Below are 19,288 nucleotides of genomic sequence, written 5' to 3'. Positions count from 1 at the left end.
TCGTAGCAAAGGGCTCGTCACCAATCAATGCACGCCTATCATACCTTCGTTACTACAATAAGGCTCGTCACCTCAATGCGGTATCCAGGCATGCTCGAGGTCACTACAAAGGGCTCGTCACCAATCAATGTAGGCCAACAGCACGAATATAGTGTCCCATACCACCATAATCGGCTCACGAGTTTGGTTGCTCACTGGTCACTACGGGGAGGCTCGTCACCCCTCGACCACGGTGTCCCATACCACCATGTCCGGCTCATGAGTCTTAGTGGATCAAGGTACAACAGTTTACAGGATTTGCACTGGTAAGTTTGGTACCCTAGATTCAAACAATAACGTCCATACATGGTGAACATACATCAGACAATCGGGTTACTTGACGAACTCGACTAGCACGAGCGCACGTTGGGTTAAACGACATAGACTGCGCTAACACTCCGCGTGGCCAAACCACTGCCGACAACTCTAATACGACTCGGGTTCGTCTAATCACGTCCTTTGTGGTGAAAACAACCTCAGCCACGAACTCAAGGCTGATTACCGATTTCCTGGACTATTCATAGTCCCAAACGCATTCCGCTACAACAGATATTGATATCAACAATTTAGAATAGTAATGGAACAACGACTCAAATCCGGTGGTATGTAAGCATTTGATGAATATCAACTCAACATGGATTGTCACAGAAGTAAAACTTGAAATTAAACAATAAGGAATGTAACTTGCATGTGGTAAATCATACACATCAATAGGAGTGTTGAGAATCGCTTCTCAATGCCCGCAATTAGGTTAATATATTACACTTTAGATCATTCAGACATTTCTACAAACACTTAGAATACATAGCTCAACATAAATGGCGTATGTTGAAATACACGCATTTGGACAATTCCTTTTGCCAAGGAGTTGTCACACATACATCTAGCATAAATACATGACAAATAATCATGGCAAACACATGTGCATATTTTATACGTATACGGTACTTTCTACATATACATAGAATACACAAATCTCAATATATCACATGCATATCAGGAACGCAACATAAACATAACATTTGGCATGTGAAATATCATCCATAGCAAGAATAAACCATTAGCTGGCATTGAAAGCCTTGAAAACCATAACTTATACGATTAAAGTCCGCACCTTAACCAGAAATGGAACACCGAACTGATTTAGACGATATGTCTTCGTCAACGGCGACAAGATAACCTAAAGCAAGAATAGAAATGAGCTACAACAACACAAAGACTATTCTAAGCTCTAACACAGATTAAGGTTAGGTTAACTTACCCAAGGATGAACTTCGAATCGCCGGAAGAACGATTCAAAAGTGAAGGTTTAAGGATGAAGAAGAACATGAAAGAATCTAAGATGATTCACCAACTTCTTTCTCATTTTCTCTCTCTTTTCCTCTCTCTTTCTTAGCTAGGGTTAGGAAATTCGTATGGAAAAGAGAGCTAGGGTTTTAAGGTCTATATATAGGCCTAATATTGATGAAAATAACCCCAGGGCCAAGGTATACTTAGGTTATAACCAAAATAGGCCTCTCTCGATCCAACGGAGCACTTCTGGTGGGTATTTTTCCATGAAAGATCAGACTTAAGCTCACTGACCATGGATCTTGGTCAGACTGAGTTTTCGTACCGACCGGATCTTCAGATCAGCCATGGCGGACCACACTCAATTCAACGGTCACTGAATCTCGATCAGGTCCACAAGCACAAGGACATGCCTGGGCCATCTTTCCTGATCAGAGGGTGAAATTGGGTCAGAATCCAATGGTCAGATTGCTTAAAATCGTCGCGCAAGCGACATGACTCAGATTTCATAAAATCTTATTTAATTTCCACTGTTCTCACACTCTTCACTCCGGACTCAATCAAATCGACCTAGAACATCATCTGGACTTGATTTTTGAGGTGATGGCCAAGTCCAACATGGTGACCAAGATAGCCTAAGATCATTGCTATCGGACTTTCGACGCGCGGTCTATGTCCGATCCAGAACTTCTAAAAATTCCCAAGAGCAACTGGATTTAGCGATGGATCCCAGATTTTAGAGTAACCTAGCGCTAACTATTCTATAGATTTTAAGTCATGCAGATCAAATTTAAAGTGATTGATGCAAATTTCACAAGTAATCAAGTTTAGCGCTAATTACCCCAATTAACTGCTAAGGAATAATAGAGGTAGTACTCGGGTCTTAGCACAAAATTTTTTGGGTCATTACATTTGTCCTGGCCGAAGATGAGAAAATGCATCATTACAGACATCCCAACCTCCAATAGGAATTGAAAGACAATCGTTTTAGGTGTCGGGGGAATGGGAGGCTCCGGCGATTGTCGAGCTACAATTTCGGGTTCCGATCCGCTTCACCCACCTAGGTCGGGCACATTCAGATCATTGTTTTCTCTTGTTTTCTTCTTCTTCTTCTTCTTTTTTAAATTCTTATTTTGCTCCTGACTGTTGTGGTCTTTGGCAGTCTTGCCCAAGTATCCAATCTTATTGACCAATTCAGAGAGTAATCGGATCACGCACGCGAGGCAAGTGGAGGCTTCGACGAGGTCTTGGAAGCTGTTGATTAGTCCTGACCTCCTCTACCGGTCAAGACTTGCCCCCTCCATGCCAGGTACATTTGGTTGATTTCTTCGAGAGTTCGGAAGTTGTCGTTTCTTTTATCATTGATCACTTGCTTTTTCTGTACAAAGATGGCCGATCAAGCTCCTTCCTCCAAACGAGCTCGGGTTCCCTTTGACACCGAGATGGCTAAGAGAAAGTCTTTAAATAGGTGAGCAATCGTCTCTTCCACCAAAGCAGTAGGAGGGAAGTCAAGATCAGGCTCGAACGAGCCCACGAGAAGGCAGTCGAGCTTGGCTGTTAGGAGGGGAGCACCTCGACTGCTCTCAACACCACCACAACAAACCCGCCATCGGCCTAAGACGTGGTCGATGAGGGTTAATAAGAGGTTGTCTTGGTGAGAGAGGTCGCCCCTGTAACTGACTCTCAGGACTTTAAGGCTCAGGCGGAGCCATACTCCAAGATCTAAGTAGGCACTTCGTCTAGTAGGCAGAGAGGCGGAGCCCATGAGGGATATGGCTCCTCTTACACGGTAGGTCTCCTACCATGGATAGCTTAACATGTCTCTAATGCCGAGATTACTGAGGCGATGGTTGTCGACCCAGTCGAAGCCATGGGCCAGGTATCCGCTTTTTTTTATACGGTATAACTTCATCCTCTCCTTGTGGTCACTTTCATACTTGATTTTTTATGTGAATCTCTTGTCAGTTCGGCCTTATGGTCTTGAACGCCCATTGCGCAATGATACACGTCGAGAAGGAGAGCGAGGAGGCAGAGGTGAGCCTCGCAAGCAAAGCTACCGAGGCCGAGCAGCTCCGATCTACCTTGCACAAGTCTGGGGAGGAGCATGCAGCTCTCAAGGCCCAAGTTGAGGAGGCTCAAAAGGAGAGGGACCAGAAGAAGGTCGAGTTAGGCGCATCATGATCACTTCTAAAGGGGGCACAAATAAACGTTGCTAAATGGAAGGCTGTTCTGGCCGAGATGAAGATTAGTTTTGCGGTGAAACTGGAGGAGGCTGAGGGGTCCATTTCAACGACTCGGGCAGCAGCGGTGGATGAATTCAAGGCCTCCAAGGAATAAGCTGAAGAGAAAGATCTAATGTATAATTATGGGTATGATAAATGCCTTGAGGATGTCAAGGAAAAATACCTTGAGCTCGACCTCATGAGCCTTGAAGATAGCCCTGCCGAGGACCCGGCGTCGCCAGGAGCCAATGTCTTGACCCCAACTGAAGCCGAGTAGTCATCCATCCTTAGCGGAAGTTTAAGCAGAATCCTCTAGCCACTTTTTGTATTTCTCTTGCACATGTAATATTTTTTACATCAATGAAAAGAGAATTTTTTTATAAGGTATAACTCCATATGCCAGGTATCCGCTTTTTTTATAAGGTATAACTCCATCCTCTCCTTGTGGTCACTTTCATACTTGATTTTTTATGTGAATCTCTTGTTAGTTCGGCCTTGTGGTCATGAATGCCCATTGCGCAATGATACACATCGGGAAGGAGAGCGAGGAGGTAGAGGTGAGCCTCACAAGCAACGCTACCAAGGCCGAGCAGCTCCGATCTACCTTACACAAGTCTGGGGAGGAGCATGCAGCTCTCAAGGCCCAAGTTGAGGAGGCTCAAAAGGAGAGGGACCAGATGAAGGTCGAGCTAATGCATCATGATCACTTCTGAAGGAGGCACAAACAAACGTTGCTAAATGGAAGGCTGATCTGGCTGAGATGAAGATTAGTTTTGTGGCGAAACTGGAGGAGGCTGAAGGGTCCATTCCAACGGCTCGGGCAGCAGTGGTGAATGAATTCAAGGCCTCCAAGGAATAGGCCGAAGAGAAAGATCTAATGTATAATTATGGGTATGTTAAATGCCTTGAGGATGTCAAGGAAAAATACCCTGAGCTCGACCTCATGAGCCTTGAAGATAGCCTTGCCGAGGACCCGGCGTCGCCAGGAGCCGATGCCTTGACCCCAACTGAAGCCGAATAGTCGTCCGTCCTCAGCGGAAGTTTAAGCAGAATCCTCTGGCCACTTTTTGTATTTCTCTTACACATGTAATATTTTTTACATCAATGAAAAGAGAATTTTTTTATAAGGTATAACTCCATCCGCCAGGTATCCGCTTTTTTTTATAAGGTATAACTCCATCCTCTCCTTGTGGTCACTTTCATACTTGATTTTTTTATGTGAATCTCTTGTCAGTTCGGCCTTGTGGTCTTGAACGCCCATTGCGCAATGATACACGTCGGGAAGGAGAGCAAGGAGGCAGAGGTGAGCCTGGCAAGCAAAGCTACCGAGGCCGACCAGTTCCGATCTACCTTGCACAAGTCTGGGGAGGAGCATGCAGCTCTCAAGGCCCAAGTTGAGGAGGCTCAAAAAGAGAGGGACCAGATGAAGGTCGAGCTAGGTGCATCATGATCACTTCTGAAGGGGGCACAAACAAGCGTTGCTAAATGGAAGGCTGATCTGGCCGAGATGAAGATTAGTTTTGCAGCGAAACTGGAGGAGGTTGAGGGGTCCATTCCAACGGCTCGGGCAGCAGCGATGGATGAATTCGAGGCCTCCAAGGAATAGACTGAAGAGAAAGATCTAATGTATAATTATGGGTATGATAAATGCCTTGAGGATGTCAAGGAAAAATACCCTGAGCTCGACCTCATGAGCCTTGAAGATAGCCCTGCCGAGGACCCGGCATTGCCAGGAGCCGATGCCTTGACCCCAACTGAAGCTGAATAGTCGTCCGTCCTCAGTGGAAGTTTATGCAAAATCCTCTGGCCACTTTTTGTATTTCTCTTGCACATGTAATATTTTTTACATCAATGAAAAGAGAATTTTTTGTAGCAATTGTCGTGTATGGAATTCTAAGTAGATTTAGCAGGTTAGTTTGCCATTTGTCGATCATAGTGGTAGGCCGAACATATTAGTCGAGCAGGAGTGTTGGGACGAGCTCTTGAGCTCTTCCTTTTATTAAGGGAATTCTGCCCTTGTAGAATAGATGTATCAGCTGCAATGACCTGTTCATAAAGGGTCGAGTAGTTTGATTAAGAGGATTGTTTTCCCTTGCACCTAGGGATCCTCATATTAGCTCGCACAATCCAAGTTGCGTTACTAATTAGTGGTCCGACTTTTTCTTTAAGGGTCAAACGACTAAGGGAAGTCCTTGGTAGGTCATGTAGTAGAATCGATTAATGGTCCGACCTCTTCTCTAAGGGTCGAACAATTGGTGAGAGAGTTGTTTTCCCTTGCACTAAGGGAAGTCCTTAGTAGACTATGTAGACTAAGACAATGAATAAAATTTGAAATTTCCTGGCTTTAGAATTTTTATTGTAGGTTCTGAACAAGACATGTAGATACCGACCTAGTAGGTCAATTATTATAGATTCTGAGTAGTAGACCTGTAGAGTCTGACATGAGGTCTGGTTGGTCTTCACGGATAATAGATCTTTAGATGTTTGACATTCCATGGATGCGGCAAAGGTCATCCCAAGTCGGGTAGTGACAGTTATTTTGTAGGGCCCTTCCTAGTTCATCTCTAGAGTCCCCAAAATGGGCTCCTTGGTGTTTTGAAAGGTTCTGCAGAGGACCAAATCTCCAGCTCGGAACCTTCTCATCCTTACTTGGGAATTGTAGAATCGGGCGACCTACTATTGTCGGGTCGCGACCCTGAGTCGAGCTTCCTCCCTTCCCTCTACGATCAGATCAAGGTTCAGAGCCATCTACTTAATATTTTGATTTCATCATAGGACTGAATCCGCCCAGTAGGGAGTCCTATCTTGACTAGGACAACAACCTCTGCTGCGAAGGCTAGGGATAAAGGAGTTTCTCTTGTGGCCATTTGGGCAGTGGTCCGATATGTCCATAGGACATAGGGAAGTTCTTCGGCCCAGGCCCCCTTTACTTTTTTGAGCTTGGTTCCGAGGTGGTTTTTGATGATCTTATTGACTGCCTCCACTTGGCCGTTAGCTTGAGGGTGCCGATGTGATGAATAAGCATTTCAAATTCTGAGGTTCCCACACATGTCTCAGAGCCGATCATTGTCGAACTACTTCCTGTTGTCCAAGATGATCATATGTGGAATTTCATACTGACATATGATGTTTTTCTAGAAGAAGTCGATGATTTTTTTGCTCGGTGATCTTGGCCAATGGTTCGGCCTTGGCCCATTTGGTGAAGTAGTCAACTGTGACGACTGCGAATTTAGTCTGACCTTTGCTGGTTGGCAGGGGGCGATAATGCCTATCCCCATTGGGTGAACGACCATGGTCCAGTCATGGGGATTAACTGCTCAGGTGGCTGATGAGGTATCATAATGAATCTCTGACATTTGTCGCATCTCTAGGTGTATTGCTTGGCATCTTTCCGGATGGTCAGCCATAAGTATCCTTGTCGGATAATTTTATGGGCGAGGACATGACTGCCAAAGTGATTGCCATAAATCCCTTCATGTATTTTTCTCAAAGCATACTCGCCTCTTTAGGTCGAAGACACCTAAGATAAGGTAGAGAGAATCCCTTTTGTACAAGGTGTCTCCGACCATGGTGTACCGACCTGACCTGGATCGGAGCCTGCGTGCCTCGAGTCGATCTTCTAGTATCTTGCCTTCTTGAAGGTATTCATTTGTCCTGGCCGAAGATGAGAAAATGCATCATTACAGACATCCCAACCTCCAATAGGAATTGAAAGACAATCGTTTTAGGTGTCGGGGGAATGGGAGGCTCCGGCGACTGTCGAGCTACAATTTCGGGTTCCGATCCGCTTCACCCACCTAGGTCGGGCACATTCAGATCATTGTTTTCTCTTGTTTTCTTCTTCTTCTTCTTCTTTTTTAAATTCTTATTTTGCTCCTGACTGTTGTGGTCTTTGGCAGTCTTGCCCAAGTATCCAATCTTATTGACCAATTCAGAGAGTAATCGGATCACGCACGCGAGGCAAGTGGAGGCTTCGACGAGGTCTTGGAAGCTGTTGATTAGTCCTGACCTCCTCTACCGGTCAAGACTTGCCCCCTCCATGCCAGGTACATTTGGTTGATTTCTTCGAGAGTTCGGAAGTTGTCGTTTCTTTTATCATTGATCACTTGCTTTTTTTGTACAAAGATGGCCGATCAAGCTCCTTCCTCCAAACGAGCTCGGGTTCCCTTTGACACCGAGATGGCTAAGAGAAAGTCTTTAAATAGGTGAGCAATCGTCTCTTCCACCAAAGCAGTAGGAGGGAAGTCAAGATCAGGCTCGAACGAGCCCACGAGAAGGCAGTCGAGCTTGGCTGTTAGGAGGGGAGCACCTCGACTGCTCTCAACACCACCACAACAAACCCGCCATTGGCCTAAGACGTGGTCGATGAGGGTTAATAAGAGGTTGTCTTAGTGAGAGAGGTCGCCCCTGTAACTGACTCTCAGGACTTTAAGGCTCAGGCGGAGCCATACTCCAAGATCTAAGTAGGCACTTCGTCTAGTAGGCAGAGAGGCGGAGCCCATGAGGGATATGGCTCCTCTTACATGGTAGGTCTCCTACCATGGATAGCTTAACATGTCTCTAATGCCGAGATTACTGAGGCGATGGTTGTCGACCCAGTCGAAGCCATGGGCCAGGTATCCGCTTTTTTTTATACGGTATAACTTCATCCTCTCCTTGTGGTCACTTTCATACTTGATTTTTTATGTGAATCTCTTGTCAGTTCGGCCTTATGGTCTTGAACGCCCATTGCGCAATGATACACGTCGAGAAGGAGAGCGAGGAGGCAGAGGTGAGCCTCGCAAGCAAAGCTACCGAGGCCGAGCAGCTCCGATCTACCTTGCACAAGTCTGAGGAGGAGCATGCAGCTCTCAAGGCCCAAGTTGAGGAGGCTCAAAAGGAGAGGGACCAGATGAAGGTCGAGTTAGGCGCATCATGATCACTTCTAAAGGGGGCACAAATAAACGTTGCTAAATGGAAGGCTGTTCTGGCCGAGATGAAGATTAGTTTTGCGGTGAAACTGGAGGAGGCTGAGGGGTCCATTTCAACGACTCGGGCAGCAGCGGTGGATGAATTCAAGGCCTCCAAGGAATAAGCTGAAGAGAAAGATCTAATGTATAATTATGGGTATGATAAATGCCTTGAGGATGTCAAGGAAAAATACCTTGAGCTCGACCTCATGAGCCTTGAAGATAGCCCTGCCGAGGACCCGGCGTCGCCAGGAGCCAATGTCTTGACCCCAACTGAAGCCGAGTAGTCATCCATCCTTAGCGGAAGTTTAAGCAGAATCCTCTAGCCACTTTTTGTATTTCTCTTGCACATGTAATATTTTTTACATCAATGAAAAGAGAATTTTTTTATAAGGTATAACTCCATATGCCAGGTATCCGCTTTTTTTATAAGGTATAACTCCATCCTCTCCTTGTGGTCACTTTCATACTTGATTTTTTATGTGAATCTCTTGTTAGTTCAGCCTTGTGGTCATGAATGCCCATTGCGCAATGATACACATCGGGAAGGAGAGCGAGGAGGTAGAGGTGAGCCTCACAAGCAACGCTACCAAGGCCGAGCAGCTCCGATCTACCTTACACAAGTCTGGGGAGGAGCATGCAGCTCTCAAGGCCCAAGTTGAGGAGGCTCAAAAGGAGAGGGACCAGATGAAGGTCGAGCTAACGCATCATGATCACTTCTGAAGGAGGCACAAACAAACGTTGCTAAATGGAAGGCTGATCTGGCTGAGATGAAGATTAGTTTTGTGGCGAAACTGGAGGAGGCTGAAGGGTCCATTCCAACGGCTCGGGCAGCAGTGGTGAATGAATTCAAGGCCTCCAAGGAATAGGCCGAAGAGAAAGATCTAATGTATAATTATGGGTATGTTAAATGCCTTGAGGATGTCAAGGAAAAATACCCTGAGCTCGACCTCATGAGCCTTGAAGATAGCCCTGCCGAGGACCCGGCGTCGCCAGGAGCCGATGCCTTGACCCCAACTGAAGCCGAATAGTCGTCCGTCCTCAGCGGAAGTTTAAGCAGAATCCTCTGGCCACTTTTTGTATTTCTCTTACACATGTAATATTTTTTACATCAATGAAAAGAGAATTTTTTTATAAGGTATAACTCCATCCGCCAGGTATCCGCTTTTTTTTATAAGGTATAACTCCATCCTCTCCTTGTGGTCACTTTCATACTTGATTTTTTATGTGAATCTCTTGTCAGTTCGGCCTTGTGGTCTTGAACGCCCATTGCGCAATGATACACGTCAGGAAGGAGAGCAAGGAGGCAGAGGTGAGCCTCGCAAGCAAAGCTACCGAGGCCGACCAGTTCCGATCTACCTTGCACAAGTCTGGGGAGGAGCATGCAGCTCTCAAGGCCCAAGTTGAGGAGGCTCAAAAAGAGAGGGACCAGATGAAGGTCGAGCTAGGTGCATCATGATCACTTCTGAAGGGGGCACAAACAAGCGTTGCTAAATGGAAGGCTGATCTGGCCGAGATGAAGATTAGTTTTGCAGCGAAACTGGAGGAGGTTGAGGGGTCCATTCCAACGGCTCGGGCAGCAGCGATGGATGAATTCGAGGCCTCCAAGGAATAGACTGAAGAGAAAGATCTAATGTATAATTATGGGTATGATAAATGCCTTGAGGATGTCAAGGAAAAATACCCTGAGCTCGACCTCATGAGCCTTGAAGATAGCCCTGCCGAGGACCCGGCATTGCCAGGAGCCGATGCCTTGACCCCAACTGAAGCCGAATAGTCGTCCGTCCTCAGTGGAAGTTTAAGCAAAATCCTCTGGCCACTTTTTGTATTTCTCTTGCACATGTAATATTTTTTACATCAATGAATATTTTTTACATCAATGAAAAGAGAATTTTTTGTAGCAATTGTCGTGTATGGAATTCTAAGTAGATTTAGCAGGTTAGTTTGCCATTTGTCGATCATAGTGGTAGGCCGAACATATTAGTCGAGCAGGAGTGTTGGGACGAGCTCTTGAGCTCTTCCTTTTATTAAGGGAATTCTGCCCTTGTAGAATAGATGTATCAGCTGCAATGACCTCTTCATAAAGGGTCGAGTAGTTTGATTAAGAGGATTGTTTTCCCTTGCACCTAGGGATCCTCATATTAGCTCGCACAATCCAAGTTGTGTCACTAATTAGTGGTCCGACTTCTTCTTTAAGGGTCAAACGACTAAGGGAAGTCCTTGGTAGGTCATGTAGTAGAATCGATTAATGGTCCGACCTCTTCTCTAAGGGTCGAACAATTGGTGAGAGAGTTGTTTTCCCTTGCACTAAGGGAAGTCCTTAGTAGACTATGTAGACTAAGACAATGAATAAAATTTGAAATTTCCTGGCCTTAGAATTTTTATTGTAGGTTCTGAACAAGACATGTAGATACCGACCTAGTAGGTCAATTATTATAGATTCTGAGTAGTAGACCTGTAGAGTCTGACATGAGGTCTGGTTGGTCTTCACGGATAATAGATCTTTAGATGTTTGACATTCCATGGATGCGGCAGAGGTCATCCCAAGTCGGGTAGTGACAGTTATTTTGTAGGGCCCTTCCTAGTTCATCTCTAGAGTCCCCAAAATGGGCTCCTTGGTGTTTTGAAAGGTTCTGCAGAGGACCAAATCTCCAGCTCGGAACCTTCTCATCCTTACTTGGGAATTGTAGAATCGGGCGACCTACTATTGTCGGGTCGCGACCCTGAGTCGAGCTTCCTCCCTTCCCTCTACGATCAGATCAAGGTTCAGAGCCATCTACTTAATATTTTGATTTCATCATAGGACTGAATCCGCCCAGTAGGGAGTCCTATCTTGACTAGGACAACAACCTCTGCTGCGAAGGCTAGGGATAAAGGAGTTTCTCTTGTGGCCATTTGGGCAGTGGTCCGATATGTCCATAGGACATAGGGAAGTTCTTCGGCCCAGGCCCCCTTTACTTTTTTGAGCTTGGTTCCGAGGTGGTTTTTGATGATCTTATTGACTGCCTCCACTTGGCCGTTAGCTTGAGGGTGCCGATGTGATGAATAAGCATTTCAAATTCTGAGGTTCCCACACATGTCTCAGAGCCGATCATTGTCGAACTACTTCCTGTTGTCCAAGATGATCGTATGTGGAATTTCATACTGACATATGATGTTTTTCTAGAAGAAGTCGATGATTTTTTTGCTCGGTGATCTTGGCCAATGGTTCGGCCTTGGCCCATTTGGTGAAGTAGTCAACTGTGACGACTGCGAATTTAGTCTGACCTTTGCTGGTTGGTAGGGGGCGATAATGCCTATCCCCATTGGGTGAACGACCATGGTCCAGTCATGGGGATTAACTGCTCAGGTGGCTGATGAGGTATCATAATGAATCTCTGACATTTGTCGCATCTCTAGGTGTATTGCTTGGCATCTTTCCGGATGGTCAGCCATAAGTATCCTTGTCGGATAATTTTATGGGCGAGGACATGACTGCCAAAGTGATTGCCATAAATCCCTTCATGTATTTTTCTCAAAGCATACTCGCCTCTTTAGGTCGAAGACACCTAAGATAAGGTAGAGAGAATCCCTTTTGTACAAGGTGTCTCCGACCATGGTGTACCGACCTGACCTGGATCGGAGCCTGCGTGCCTCGAGTCGATCTTCTAGTATCTTGCCTTCTTGAAGGTATTCAACTATCGAGTCCATTCATCTCGGGACTGAATTTGCTGGAAGAACTATATATGGATTGGACTTGCTGATACTCGGCTCGGCTAGAAACTCGATCATGATTGATCTTGGGATGTCATCTTCACTCGTTGTAGCCAACTTCGCTAGTGGATCTGCTTTGGAGTTTTTCGACCTGGGGATCAAGTTGACGTCGCACATGAGGAATTTGCTCATAAGTTTCCAGGCCTCTTATAAGTAGGCAATCATTCTTTCTTCCTTGGCTTAGTACTCATTGGCGACTTGGTTGATGATGAGCTATGAGTCACTGTTGACTTTTAGGTTCTGAGCCCCCATTACTGCTTCTAATCTAAGTCTAGCGAGTAGTGCTTCGTACTCTACCACATTATTCAATGTTTGGAATCCAAATCTTAAGGCATATTACGAGCAGGTCTAGTCAGGAGCCTCAAGTACTACCCCGCCCTACTACCTTTAGAATTGAATGAGCCGTCGACGTATAATATCCAATTCCATGGGTCAAGCCCGACCACCTGATCGTCTTTGGCTAGTTGGTCGGTTTGTTTGCTCGGATGAGGTTCCAGGTTTTGGTTGTATGCGAACTCGGTGATGAAATCGACCACCGCTTAACCTTTGATGGCGGTGTGGGGCTGATATTTGATGTTAAATTTGTGGAGTTTGATTACCCATTTCGTAAGTCTCCCCAACACCTTGGACTTCTGAAGTACTTGACGGAGGGGGTGATTGGTCGGGACTATGATTGCATGGGTTTGAAAGTAAGGTCGGAGGCGACGAGATGACATGACCAGAGCTAGGGTGAGATTTTCGATATTTGGGTACCTAGTCTCAACCGGGACCAAGGCTTTGCAGACGTAGTGCATTGGAAGTTGCTTCCTCCCCTGTTCCCGGATGGGGGTCAAGCTAACTGTTATGGCCGAGACTGGCAGGTAGAGCAGTAGTGTCTCTCCTTGCACGGGCTTGGAAAGTAGCGGAGGAGATCCTACGTATCGTTTGAGCTGTTGGAAGGCCAACTCACAGTTCTTAGTCCATTCTACCTTTTGTTTTTCTTTCAACTGCTGGAAGAAAAGGAGGCACTTGTCAGTGGCTCGGGAGACGAAGCGGTTGAGGACAGCCACTCTTCCGGTGAGGCACTGAATTTCTTTCTCATCCTTGGTGAGCTCATATCTAGTAGAGCTCGAATCTTGTCAGAATTTGCTTTAATCCCTCTTTGGCTGACCAAAAAGCTAAGAAATGTTCCTGAACCGACGTTGAAGGTGCATTTGATCAGTTTTAGCTTCATCTGATATTTTCGCAGGATCGTAAACATCTCCTCGAGGTCGCTTTGATGCTCTTGACGAGCATGTGGTTGACATAAACCTCCATGGAGCGTCCGATTTTTCGAGCAAACATCTTATTGACGAGTTACTGGTATGTGGCCCCGACGTTCTTCAGCCCGAAGGGCATGACCTTGTAGCAGTACAACCCATTGTCACTGACGAAGGTCATCTTTTGCTAATCATGGGGATGCATGGCAATCTGGTTATGGCTCGAGTAGGCATCCATGAAGCTTAGGAGCTCGTGCCTCGCCGTACTATCGACCAACTAGTCAATTCATGGAAGGGGAAAACTGTCCTTGGGGCAGGCTTTGTTCAGGTTGGTATAATCAATACAGATCCTCCACTTTTGGATTTTTCACCAAGATGACATTGGCAATCCAGTCAAGATAATAGATCTCCTCAATAAACCAGCTTTGAGGAGCTTACCGACCTCTTCGCCAATGATGGCATATTATTCTGATTTGAATGCTCGTCGCTTCTATCTTATTGGTCGATAGTTGGGATCAACGTTCAGTTTGTGGACATCACTTCCGGGTTGATGTTGGGCCTGTCTTGGTGAGACCAGGCGAAAATGTTAGCATTGTGTCAGAGGAGGTCCATGATCTCGTCCCGTAGACCTGGAGTTAGCAATGATCTGACCTGCACAATGCGGGTCAGGTCGGACTTGTTGAGATGGATAACTACAAGGTCTTCAACTGGAGACCCCCTCTCGAGCGATTCTTCCTAGGGATCAAGAGAAATTATGGCCATCGTGTAGTGTTACGTCCTTAAAGCCGTGAAGTAGCATTGTCGAGCTCCCTGCAGATCTCCTCTAACCAGCTCGACACCGTGCTCGGTCGGGAACTTTATTGTGAGATGGTATGTTGATACCACCACTCGAATGACGTTTAGGGATGGTCATCAGAGGATGACATTCTAGATGGAAGGACAGTTGACCACAAGAAAGTTGATCATCGTCATCATTTAGTTCTGTCCTTCTCCCGCGGTGACTGGAAGCTGTATAAATCCCTCAGAGGTGATTCTGCCCAATGTAAATCCGAGCAGAAGAGTTTTGACAGGTCAGAGTCGGGACCTTCCGACCTCCATTTTGGGGAAGGCATTAGCGAAGAGGATGTCACCTGAGTTGTCGGTATCCACCAGAATCTGAAACACTTTACGGTTGGTTATGGTCATGGCTACCACTAAGGCATCATCAAGGGGATGGTGGACTCCTTTGGCGTCCTCTTCGGTGAATGTCGGTTTATAGGAAAATCACCTTCTGCTCCTTTGGAGGTCTGTAGGTGAGGTGAACCTGATGTTCTGAACTACTATGACTAATGGTTCGAGTATGAGATTTGCATGCTCGGTTCGAGTCTCCTCCTCCTGCAGACCCATTGAAGATGGTGCTGATTTCTCCTGTAGTTTCGTTATTTTTACCACTGCTGGGCTGCTCATTCTTCCGCTTCCACCGTTCTACCCTCCTACTGACATACTCCCGCGGATGTCCATTACGGATGAGGGCTTTGATCTCCTCTTTAAGGTCGAAGCAATCACTGGTGGAGTGACCATGGTCGTGGTGGAAGTGGCACTACTTTCGTTTATCTCTCTTGTCGGCGTCGGTCTTCATCCGGTTCGGCCATTTGAGGAGTCGTTTGTCCCGAACTTCGATGAGGACTTGCTCGGGCGTAGCGTTGAGGGGAGTGTAAGAGTGGAATCCGCTCTCAGGTCGTCTGCTCGGACGTTGACCCTTGGTCAGATCAACGTCTCTTCTATGCTTATTGTTGTGAGCCAATGCTGTTCTTCATTAGGTCGTTTCTCCCTGGTCGAGCTTCCTCCATTCATGGTAGCTTTTCATGAACTAAAAAGCTCCTCGGCATTGGAGTATTTCTGAGCTCGGTTGAGGAGGTCGGCCAATGTCGTCGAGGGATTCTTACCGAGCGAGAAGAGGAATATCTTCTCCCTCATGACAGCCATCATAGCGGCCATACGATCTGATCCAAATAGCCCTTCACTTGCATTGCTTCCGGGTTGAAGTGTTTGGTGTAATCATTTAACATCCCATCTTCCTTCTAAATGATGGTGAGTCATTGTCTTTTGTCTTTCTCTTCCCCCGAAGAAGTTGGTAACGAAGGCCTTACTGAGCTAAGTGAACGAACTGACAGACTTTAGTTTCAACTACCGGAACCATTTCCGAGTTACTCCTGACAGTGTTAAGGAGAATGCTTGGCACATTACTGCGGTTGAGGCACCGTGAAGCTCCATCCACGCCCTAAAGAATTCTAGATGTTCGGCCGGGTCGGTGAACCTGGAATATGGAGTAATCTACGGCATCCTGAATCTGGACGAGAGCTGAGCATGCATGATATTATCGGTGAACGACAGCTCAGTTTCCTCTAACATAGCTTCTATCGAGGTCGGAGCATGTGCACGATATGCTTTTCATATTTCACCGATCTGATCTCGCCGCTTGTTAAGTTTGGCTTCCCAAGGGTCCTCGTTCTTGACCACCACCTTGGGAACCTTACCACACCTCTTCTTCTCCAATGCATGACGTAGGTCGGAGGTAGCTGACGTGGTAGTTCCTGAGGCATGGGAAGGTGCACAGTTCGATACCTCATGAGCTTGTTTGTTCCTTTGGGAGCTGGCGGGTGCTCGAGACGACGCAGAGTCTTCAGTCGTTGCCCAAGCATCAGCCTTCTCAGCTCCCCAATTGGGAGGAGGATTCTGTCGCTCTAACATTTGTTTTATCTGATCAATGTTATTGGTTAGTGCTTCAACTTTATGTTCTAGAAAGACAAGCCGACCTCCCCAATTTCAGGACCTCTGTACTAGACCTGCGGGTGCAGAATCAACATGAAGTTGGGAGGTTGAGTCCCGATGGTCTACAAACTATTCTACCAACACAGGATTGGGTGTAGCAGTAGTGGTTTTAGCTTTCTTTCTCCACTTCACCATTGTTGGAGTACTGTAGATGAGGAAAATGACTTTCAATGTCATTCCCACAGACGGTGCCAAACTGTTGATGTATAAATCTGGTTAACCTTTCTTGGACCTTTGAGTACCTACACACGAATAAGACAAAGGAGACCTTAACTGTAGCAAGGGACCCTCCGATGCCTACGTCAAACAGGGGAATTCAGGTCTAGTAAAGTGTAGGGTTTTTATGCGTAAAGTTTTGTGTACCTTTCACCATTGGAGGTGCTCCTATTTATAGTTGAAAAGGGGTGGTGGCGTAGAGGGCAATCTCCCTATTCAGTAGGCGCGTGTTGTAGAGGGATTCATATCCATAGCGTATCGCGAATATTTTCCGAGATCTTTGGCTAAGATCTCGGACAGAGCCATGCCACGGTTATCTTCCAAGATCTTTGTCTGAGATCTCAGACAAATCCCTTCGATAAGATCTGAGTTGTCGGAACTAGTTGAAACACGTAGTAGGAGGCCGAGGTTAAGAATCCGAGGTGACTCACATAGCCATCTCGATGAATAATCTTCCAACTTGGATTCTTTAGTGAGCCATGGTCAAGTTTTCCCTTAGCATTGAGCATACTACCGACCTGCTGACCTGTCCTTGGGAGTTGTGTCCAAGCACAGAGACCAAACTTCCTTCCTTAGTGGAAATAAAATGAAGTCAGGGATGACCCTTATTTTCATTTTATCATATGGTGTAGGGTTTCCCTGAGTGTAGAAGCTCAGAGTCTTGTCCCGTACAGAGTCATACCTCGGGGATTTTTACTAAGAGATGATCCGAGCAACAACTCAGAAATGGATGGGACCATGATAGGGCTCGGTGTCTGACGGAAGTGGAGACACTTCGTATTCTAATGGTTGGGCTTGGGGAATAGATGATTTCCCCAACAGTGGATTACAATTATGATCATTGAGGAGCTCCTTGGTCACATTTGTCGCTGGTTGATCACACGACGGGCACAGATGTCCGAGTTGACTCTTTCTCCTTGGCCAGTTAAATTTTACCCATAACAATGAGTATGAAGCCATTTTGTCATCAAGATGTAAAAGTGTTGGCCCTTATGGAATTCCTCAAGAATGGCTTAAACCAGTTGTTAAACGATGGCCATTTCCCGCGCAAGAGTTTTGTAGTTTAAAAGAGTTGGAGTTCTTGGAGATGTGAAACAATCTCTTCATCTTTTCCCATGAAGCACAGAGTCAACAAATCTAACTCAAAAAGAAAAATCATGAAAGTATTGACCCTGTGAACAACATAAGAAGCCACAGGAAAATAGATTAATTTTTTCAAGAAGGATTATGTATTACGTGTAAGAATTATGCATCACCAAAGGATTATGTAGTGCATTAAAGACAGAGTATTAGATTTAAATGTATTCATACCAATTCATCCAAGTACACTATCTATAACACATATTCAATGTGGAGTATGGATATTTGTAGAGGATTGATGATATTCACTGTGGACTGCCGATATTAATAGTGTAATTCAATGAGGACCATGGATATTAATAGTGGAATTCATTGTGGACCGCAGATATTAAGTGAGGACTACAAATATTTAATGAGGACCAAAGATAATCCACAATGAATATCCGCAGTCCCCATTGAATATCTATTGTTTACAGTGAATTCCTCTGTTAATATCCACGATCCATAGTGAATTCCACTGTTAATATACAGAGTCCTTTGTAAATATTCATGAACCATAGTGAGTTCCACTGTTGATATGTGTGGTCCTCATAGAATATTCGTAATTCATGCAGTTCCACCATTTATACAAATAAAAAACAAAACAAAAAGAAGAACCCCCACACCCTCCTCCCTTTCACAAACTTTTACCATGCACCTCACCAATAATGATAAAATAAAGAAATACAAAAACTTACATCTGCTCACCATAACTTCCACTTCAGAGATTGTTGCCAGAAAACTTTAGAGATTTTTTTTTTTTTAAAATAATATACCGGAGAACTTGTCCGAGCTTGGCCGGAGCTTGTCGGAGTTTTTTTTATCGTTACCCGAAGTGTGTGGATACCGACTGTACGACTACCAACTGTCGAGGAAGCTTCTGCTTCATGTGGTCCCAGAAAGTGAAAAAAACAGAGGGAGAAAAAACTGAAACAGTCAAACGACCTCATACAGCAAGGGCCCCATGTTTTGAACTCATCTACATCTTATGTGGGATCTACTGGGTTGTCTTAAAGCAAATCTATCATCTTTATATGTAAGTAGCTTTAATTTTATGTCATTGACCCAAATTTGAAGGCAAAAATCTTCACATATGGACTACATAAGAAAAAATAGTTTAGAATTAATGCACAACATTACTATAACCGTGGGTTATAGAGAACATCAAGTAAATAACAAAAAAAACTTCTTTTATGGGTTCACGGTTGCCCGATTAAAATGAACATATCAAATTGACCAATGGGTGAACTGAATTTCAATTTTTGGTGGGGCTATATCCCTTTTAAAAAAAAACCTTTTCTCTATTAAGATGAGAGCCTGATGTACGAGTAGTAGGTGTGGTGAACCAACATTTTTGTCTCTTAAGAAATAAAAAAAAGTGGTTATAGGGCTCTAAAAACTTTGGGAGCGTGGGTTTGGAACCCCCAGGATTAGAAACCCCCTGGATTTGCAATCCTACAGTGTGTTTACCACCTTCGAGTATGAATCAACTTTAATCCAAAAGTACCTATCTATGGTATATTAACAGGGGTTTGAATTTAATTACTAAATCAACTTTAATATATCTAATTAGTGATATATGTAATTTTTGATATAATGGCTGTGATAAGCCCGCTGAAATATATGCGTTGCCAAAAAATGATGAAATTAC

At 45.1% G+C, this 19,288-nt stretch overlaps 2 protein-coding genes across 2 annotated transcripts; both read left to right on the top strand.

Moving 5' to 3' along the window:
- The first annotated feature begins 3,175 nt into the window (after positions 1-3,175).
- On the top strand, positions 3,176-7,611 carry LOC131238841 (uncharacterized). The gene is made up of 5 exons (XM_058236437.1): positions 3,176-3,208; positions 3,295-3,489; positions 4,040-4,234; positions 4,786-4,990; positions 7,451-7,611. Exons 1-5 carry the CDS (start codon positions 3,176-3,178, stop codon positions 7,609-7,611), a joined length of 789 nt encoding a protein of 262 aa, XP_058092420.1.
- A 523-nt stretch (positions 7,612-8,134) lies between these two features.
- On the top strand, positions 8,135-9,959 carry LOC131238840 (uncharacterized). Its single transcript, XM_058236436.1, has 4 exons — positions 8,135-8,167; positions 8,254-8,448; positions 8,999-9,193; positions 9,744-9,959. The coding sequence occupies exons 1-4, from the start codon at positions 8,135-8,137 to the stop codon at positions 9,957-9,959; spliced, it is 639 nt and encodes a 212-aa protein (XP_058092419.1).
- Positions 9,960-19,288: the final 9,329 nt, after the last annotated feature.

Source organism: Magnolia sinica, chromosome 3, assembly GCF_029962835.1.
Source record: "Magnolia sinica isolate HGM2019 chromosome 3, MsV1, whole genome shotgun sequence".
Lineage (NCBI taxonomy): Eukaryota > Viridiplantae > Streptophyta > Magnoliopsida > Magnoliales > Magnoliaceae > Magnolia > Magnolia sinica.
Note: the sequence above shows the minus strand (reverse complement) of the source record. Positions and strands in the feature narration are given on the sequence as shown.

Excerpts from the sequence above, each read along its gene's own strand:
- LOC131238841 (XM_058236437.1), top strand. The coding sequence starts at position 3,176 with ATGGTTGTCGACCCAGTCGAAGCCATGGGCCAG. Across the intron at positions 3,490-4,039 it reads AGGAGAGGGACCAGAAGAAG|TTCGGCCTTGTGGTCATGAA; the intron begins GTCGAGTTAGGC and ends ATCTCTTGTTAG. Across the intron at positions 4,991-7,450 it reads CCAGATGAAGGTCGAGCTAG|TCTTGCCCAAGTATCCAATC; the intron begins GTGCATCATGAT and ends GGTCTTTGGCAG.
- LOC131238840 (XM_058236436.1), top strand. The coding sequence starts at position 8,135 with ATGGTTGTCGACCCAGTCGAAGCCATGGGCCAG. Across the intron at positions 8,449-8,998 it reads AGGAGAGGGACCAGATGAAG|TTCAGCCTTGTGGTCATGAA; the intron begins GTCGAGTTAGGC and ends ATCTCTTGTTAG. Across the intron at positions 9,194-9,743 it reads AGGAGAGGGACCAGATGAAG|TTCGGCCTTGTGGTCTTGAA; the intron begins GTCGAGCTAACG and ends ATCTCTTGTCAG.